Source organism: Poecilia mexicana, unplaced genomic scaffold (genome assembly GCF_051168715.1).
Source record: "Poecilia mexicana isolate PSO_F unplaced genomic scaffold, ASM5116871v1 scaffold_7, whole genome shotgun sequence".
In the NCBI taxonomy this organism is placed as follows: domain Eukaryota; kingdom Metazoa; phylum Chordata; class Actinopteri; order Cyprinodontiformes; family Poeciliidae; genus Poecilia; species Poecilia mexicana.
Window position 1 is genome coordinate 26,794,736 of NW_028263376.1, and position 7,676 is coordinate 26,802,411.

Consider the following 7,676-nt stretch of genomic DNA (forward strand, 5'->3'; position numbering starts at 1 on the left):
GTACAAAGGTTTAGAGATTGAAACTTAGAATTGAATAGTCATGCCAAAGCCGTTTTAAGCCTAATCTAGTCCTTTTGTCATACGCCAACTCAGCTCGGTGTTCATTCCAATTAGAAACCTAAATTACAGACTTGACGTGAACATGTCTAAGGAAGAGCTAAAATAAACTAGCTCCGGCTTGTGTCTGATTCCCTGGACAGCTGCGTGGGATGTTGATTTCAACGTATTTTCCTTCAAATGTCTCGTGTAGGTAGCTTTACTAAGCTAACAGGACAGGCAGTTGTAAATAAATAAATAAATAAAATAAATAAATAAATAAATAAATCTGCCTTTCCTACAGCAACACACAAAAGTTCTGTGCCTGTAATATATTTGAGATAGATTGTGTTTGTATTATATTATCAGTTAATGAACCAATCTGTATAAATATAACCCATTTAAACATTCGCACACATCAGTTTACTTTATGCAACCTTCTTCTTGCAGGGGGAAAAATGTGTATGCCATACACACATTGGGAAAAAGAACCGCGACAGTGTGTCGAAATATTACGGTACTGAAATTGTGAAAATATGCGAATTCCTTACGATTTAGATGAAAGCGAATTTTATTTTAAACACTGATAAGAGGTGGGGTTGACAAAACAGTGACCGTTTTAATCGGCAAAGATCACTGAAGATCTTATGCACAACTTACCTGTTTTAGAGGCATTGGCCGCAATCCGCAATCCGAAATACATACGGAATGAAATACAAATCTATCTAAATACCAATGCCACACACTAATTTAGCAATGCAAACAGCACACACACACTCAGAGGATGATTGCTTATAAGGGGAAACACGTAGAATTCTCAAATCAAATTGTGATTTTTGAGTAAAATGCTGTCTTTTGTCAGAATACGTTTTTACTTTTGGAATGTGGAAAAAGCTGAATATCGTCAACTCCCTAAGATAATGGAATAAGTCTTTTTTTTTTCAAAAGTAATTTTTGCAAAAGAAATTACTACCTCTTTTAAAAAATGGGGAAAACAGTGACAGACGATTGTTTTAGGAAGGTGGAAATATGCTTTTGTGTGGTGAAGATTAGAACATAACTCGCTTTATCGTTTCCCATAATTTTATCTCACGTTACAACCTAAAATTTGTCTTCATAGATTTTTCTCAGAAGTAGGTTTGATGCAGTTACATTGAACCAAATCTAACTTGACACGCTAATAAAATCTAAAAACTGACGCATAAGGTCGTGCAAATATTGAATATTTCGAATGACGTGGTTAGGTCCTTATAAATTAGAATCGCCCTATGTGTAACAATGTCTTTACTAGATGTCCAATAACTATTTGGTAGTCCTGGTGTTGTAATGTAAAAAATAATAAGAATAAAGTAGAGCAGTTCGGCAGCCCATTAACATATGTGCATCTCGAAACGAATTGAAATTTTCCGGTTCAGATGCTTAATTGACTTGAGTATGAGCGAGCATTTTCATAATCATCATTTATTTATGAAACACTGTTACCAGAACGCAATTCAACACCACAATACAGTTCACATACTGCACCAAAGTAGAAACGATACAGGCTTCGTATACACGACGTGTGATCATAGCTCCAACGTTACACTGAACAAGGTCATAACAAAATAAAACGATTGTGCATTTATATGTAATACTCACTTTAATGGTTTACAATCATTCCAGTTGCATGACAGAGTCCTTCAATGATAAAGGAAAACATACAGGTTTATGATACTCCGGTACTAGATAATATGAATTAAATAATGGAGGCATTGCACTATACAGATTAACAACATAGCAGCCTATGTTTTAGCCCAGGCTTTACAGAACACATCCCACATATGGGAACATTGCTTTTGAGATTCGGATGATTTTTTTTTCTTCCTTTTTTTAAATTATTCTTTCTGCTGAAAGTCTTCAATGTCAGTTGTAGAAACTGATTAAAGTCGAAAGTTCGACTTATGCTGTCCATATGGCGATCATCCTCTCTAAAATGACAACAGTTTCCTTTGATTTTGATCTCCCCCCATTACAAGCACTTTGAGATGTCGTCAGTCCTTTAAAAGATGCAGGCTTGAAGAAGAAGAAGAAGAAGTAGAAGAAGGAAAAGAAGAAAGAAAGAAAGAAAAAAAATAAAACACGCAATACTTGTCTTTGAAATACAGATAGCGTTTTAAATATTATATATTTATATATGTACATTCCTATAAAACAAAATCGAAGTGAACTTTCAACATTTTCACAGATTTTAGAGGATTATCTCTAAACTGAGAAGTGGAGGGGAGGCTGTGGACGTGGTCGGCGGTGTTGGCTGATGTTGGAACTTAAATTAGAAATTTAAAACACACTCGACCAAAACAACAACAGAAAAAAAAAAAATATATATATATATATATAATGTTCTTCAGTAAAGATCTTTCGATGCGAGAGGTAAACAGATGCCGTGTTGTTTTCGGAAGATTCGAAGTGCAGCCCTGTCCGTATCAAGTGGTGTGGATGTGATTGTTCTTGGATTTGCTGACGAATTTTTTCTCCTTGACCCGCCGGTTCTGGAACCAGATGGTGACCTGACGCTCCGAGAGGTTGGTGGCGGCCGAGATGCGTCTTCTCTTGTCTTTGGTGATGAACTTGCTGGCCGCGTACTCCTTCTCCAGCTCCTTGAGCTGGATCTTGGTGTAAGGGACGCGCTTTTTGCGCCCCCGACGGTAACTGCTGACCTCGGGCTGCAGGGGCACGACGTCTGCAAAGGAAAGAGGGGGGACATTTTAGATTTTGTTCAAAAGATATAATGAACACTGCCAGGAGAACCCCGGTTGGCAAAGAGAATGAAATCTAGAAAACGGCGTATAAGTGCGTGTGCAAGTGTGTGTGTGTGTGTGTGTGTGTGTGTGTGTGTGTGTGTGTGTGTGTGTGTGTGTGTGTGTGTGTGTGTGTGTGTGTGTGTGTGCGTGCGTCCTGCGTAGATTGGAGGTGGGGGTTGTTCTCAGGTGTGTTACACCTGACATTTCAGTACATCTGACACAAGATTGATTCTAAAAATACAAATAAAAATAAAAAAATCCACAACACTCTTCCGCGTCCTTTGTTTCTGTAAATAACACAAAGCATCAACCTGCAGAAGCTCTGTTAGATATACTTTTCAGCGGTGAGAGATCATTCATGCTTCTTTAAACTGCAGTGTACTTGCTGATTAGATCTACCAACCACAGTTACAATTATTATTAATGGCGTCTTGGATAAACCTGTCGTTAGGGAAAGGGGTAGAAAGAACATTGTATCTGCTGCAGAGAGGAGTACCCAAGGAAGTGCCTGATTAGAAAACAAAAAAATGCCAACAAAACTTAGAACTGAATCGAGCTCTTAAAAATAAAAAAGTATTGTAAACTTTACATGCACAAAGTTACACATGTAAGGAAACTTCAGGTATAGAAACCTGAGCTGTGTTTAAACACCCTAAAGTAATAGTTGGATTTTTACCCCTATTTTTTCAGTAATTGACTAATTTGTTATGGTTACGTAAATTGCTAGTTCCCATTTATTAAAAAAAAAGCTTTTAAGCTGTTAAAAAAGCTACAAAACAGCACGGTTCCTTAAATTGCGAGCAAACTGTGACACATAATATTTTATAATTCCTTTCATTTTAAAAATCAAATGAGAGGTGGATTATTCTTTTTTTGTAAACAATTTAATATTTTGTGTTTAAACATTCTTCTAAATTAAATTTTTAAACGACGACTGAAGTGCAAAAAAATATGAAGTGGTGCTCAGTGTTTCTTTCTAGTTTTTTCCCCCCCACCACTATTTTCTTTTAGTTGTGTTCATGTGGGAGGACGTCACTCTGTGTGTTTGAGCACGTGTGCGCGCTTTCTTGACAGCGTGCCCGTGCTTGCGTGGCTAGCTCCAATATTATGTGCAACATAAAAAATGAGAGTAGGGGGCTGCAGGGAGTAGATGTGCTGGGGGGCCGGTGGGGGACGGAGGGGGTTGAGGGGTATCAATGTGCAATTAAAATAGCTGCAGATTTCACAAAGATCATAAACGCCAAATGAGATGTGCGTTACAGCGAGTGACTATTTCACTGCATGATAACAACATGCGAGCCTTAATAAAATATAACGTAAAATGATTCCTGATTGTGATGCGTTTATCTGTCTGGATGGCAATGCAGATGTTCTCGACAAGAGTCCAGATTGACCTGTATGCAAAAGACGCACCACAGGGCTCAGAGATTTACGGCCACAGTCCACATCCAGCAGTCTGTGTCTCAGTCACTGTATTCTCCTACGTGGGGCAAAGGTATGCAGTGGTGTACCTTTTATATTCTACGTGACAGCAAAACCTAGCCCCTTTCGTCATGTGACTGTGCCAGGCACAATGTTCAGAATTTTGTCAGAGGGTCAGGCAGCTGGAAAAAAAAGTTTATTTATTCTCATATCGTCATGTATGTGAAACTGAGAATCTTCCACCTTAGTTTGTGTTTATTTTAAGCTGAATATTTAGTATTTAATTTAATAATTAAAAAAAGACAGCTACTAGAGTCTTTTAAAAAGTTTATAATTTTGCACACAATTATGCAGTGAAATTGGGTAAATGTTCTTTATGGTTTAAAATGCAATTTAGATTTTAGCACAGATGAGACATTCTAGCAAAAATAATATAAATGTGTACTTGACGCTTAGATGTTAGAAGAGGACACTTGTCTACTTGGATTTAAATAATGCTCTGAATATGATGGCACGTGTTAAATGTTGTACAAGCACAGTTGTGGGGAGAAAAAATAATAATAATTCAATTCAGTTTATTTACACAGCGCCCAATTCAGAACAGAAGTCTCCTCGAGGCACTTCAAAAAAATCATTTCAATTCAATCACATGTACTTTCCAATTGCTATCAAACAGTACAGTAAGCTCAGTTAATCAAAGTAGTTTAAAAAGTTTATATTTCCGGAAATATAATAACTGTATCATATCCATACCTGGGAATGGTGATTTCCAGAGATGGGTCGACTGCGTTTGCTCTTTAGAGCAGTACACCTGTCCATCCCAGCCATTGGAGAGAGCCCAGTGCTGGTAGCCCTCCATGGGGATTAGGGCGTCGTGTCGCGGCTCAGGATGGGCGCTGATTCCGGGCACCACCGACACGTCCAGATATCCTGGGACGGCCTGGTACGAGCTGGCGAAACTCGGGTAGAAAGCAAACTCTTTCGGCCTGGTAGACAGTTCTTCCGTGGGGAGAGCCGTACTGGGTTCGGCGTATTTCTCCGCGGGGTGGTACGAGCAGGGCTTCTGCTGCAAGTTCACGTTGTGCGAGTGGGATAATCTACAGCCGTAATATGGGTTTCCAAAGGGGTAGCCGTAGCTCAGAGACGCGCTCGAAGACGTTTGGGGAGCGGGGCACTGCCGACCGCTTTCCGGAGAGGAAATATCCGAGTAGACGGAGCCCTGGTGGGTCGCTATGGAGCCAGAATGTCGTCCCAGCGCTGGGTGCGACATCAGGTCCCTGCAGTGGGTCGCAGGGCAATTACCGCTCAGTCCCTCCATTGTTTGGCTTTTATTCTGGCTGCTTTCATTCGGGCTTTTTTCATAAACGTACATCAAGGTGTCCGCCCAGCGTGGATGCAGAACCAGCGAAGTCGTCATATCACGGGCTGCCGATGCTTTTTAAAAGTCGACTACTCCAAGACGGACACCTCATTTCCAACTACATTTTACACCGAGCGCATGCGCACACCGGGCCCAACAGTGTGTCCACTTCATTAAGAGTCTGGCACGTGATACGCTAACAAGTCCTGCGAGATTGGGTTTGAGAGCAGGGGCAGAGCAGCTCCTTTAAAGACCCACTGCCTCGCATGTCACCGTTTTCCCCCCACAGAAAGACGAGTCACACTATTGGTTTAAGTTGGGTAGACCCACACCCTTAAAGGGAAGTTCTGGAAACACTCAAGAGCTGGGCCACAGGAAAACAATCAGACGTTTAGCCGACTCTGTGAATTGACTGAGAATGTATAAGCCGTCGTGTTGATACATGAAGCAGCTTCCACGTGTAAAAGAGGATGCAAGTTTATTTCCATAAAGAAAAATAATGAATGTGATTATTATTATTATTATTATTATTATTTTACTTGGGCTGGAGTAGGAGCGCAATGCGCAATAGTTGATGTGATTCGGTGCTTTTTTACGCAAAGCGTTGTGTTCGTGTGGTTACTTGCTAGCATTTTAATTTATTAATCTACTTTGATTAATACTAAAGTGAATAAATGTTTAATAAACTGGGAAATACCAATGCAAAACACAAGCCCCTTCTTTGCAGGAGTCTTATGATTCCGTTTCACACTGACATGCAAAGAATGCCTTCTATATCCAAATCTGTGTGTTAATATTCCATAAAGAACTATTTCAACAATTACTGAAAAATAAGTAAAAGTCGTACAATTAAGAAACAATTCAAACGAGGACATCTCAAAATAAAAATAATAAAAAAATTCTAATAAAACATGGAATCTACAGTGTGTGCGTCTTCGTGTTTATGTGTGTATCCATATGTGTGTGTGATTCAGAGGTATAGCATCCCCCCTTAAGAAAAGAAATGCAAACTTTAAGGTGTTGCATGAGTGTCAGTTGCACCTCATCAGCAGCAACAGCAGCAGGAGGGGACGGAAGCTATGCAGGTAAGACACCATTGTTTCAAACTGGGACTCGTCTCATCAAAATGTCCTTTAGTTAGAAATCATTTAACTCGGTCATAACGAAAGCCAGTCTCTGTTCTTTGAAGTGAAACTATGTCTGATGTCTGCGAAAATTCTTTCACAGCTTCATAATTAGTACTTGCACAGATAAGACAATTGCAACGTTCTACAAACTCGTGATGTTTTTTGGCACACTGGGTTATTAGTATTAGTTGTAGTCTGCGCCATTGACTCTTCCTGGCGACAGGAAGGACAATTGCCTCTTTCAGTTGAACTAAATACAAACCACAAATGATACTTAGTTGGAACCCAAGCTAAGAAAATAAAAAATGTCCCATTTCACCCAACGAGTTATTTTTTACGCATGCCACTGGCATCTCCGAGCAGCAAAGTTCCTCTGAACGTTACACTTTTACCTTTTCAATCAATTCCTCTGTTCATTGCCTGATGAGTTATTTCTTTTTTGTGTGTGTGTGTGTCTTTTAAACTTGCTTACTGAATCAAGTAACAAATGTTATAGCTGGGACAGGCCCAGAGTGCATCATAATGCCTAACCTATGACTCACACATGAAGCAGGCTTCGAGCTGCTACTGCAAAAGGGGCGCGCAGTCCAACAACACTTTTTGGACTTATAGGCATAAAATGCCCATCGATTCCTATTTGTAAACACATCTCAGAGAAAGCTGGACCCTCGCTGCCTCCCCAGTCGCTCCTCAGTCAGAGGCTGTTGCTTCTTTTGTCTCAGGGAAATTACAACTGCGGCGGAGGGCTCATCCAAATGGCAGCTGCACGGAAGTCCAAGGTCAAGGTAAAAAAACGCAGACAAACAGGGTCGTAAGGAGAGTCTAGACAGACAAGAATGAACTTCACACTAGAGCATACATGCAAACTAGGCGTTATTTGGAGAGCCTTGCTTTAAAATATTTGGCGTGAGAGCGGAGGCTGAAGAAGCCGTGCATGAGTCATCAAAAATA

At 40.1% G+C, this 7,676-nt stretch overlaps 1 protein-coding gene across 1 annotated transcript; it reads right to left on the reverse strand.

Moving 5' to 3' along the window:
• Positions 1-1,434: 1,434 nt before the first annotated feature.
• On the reverse strand, positions 1,435-6,638 carry hoxc13a (homeobox C13a). The gene is made up of 2 exons (XM_014982719.2): positions 4,992-6,638; positions 1,435-2,755 (listed from the first exon to the last, which is right to left on the reverse strand). Exons 1-2 carry the CDS (start codon positions 5,653-5,655, stop codon positions 2,499-2,501), a joined length of 921 nt encoding a protein of 306 aa, XP_014838205.2. The 5' UTR covers positions 5,656-6,638; the 3' UTR covers positions 1,435-2,498.
• Positions 6,639-7,676: the final 1,038 nt, after the last annotated feature.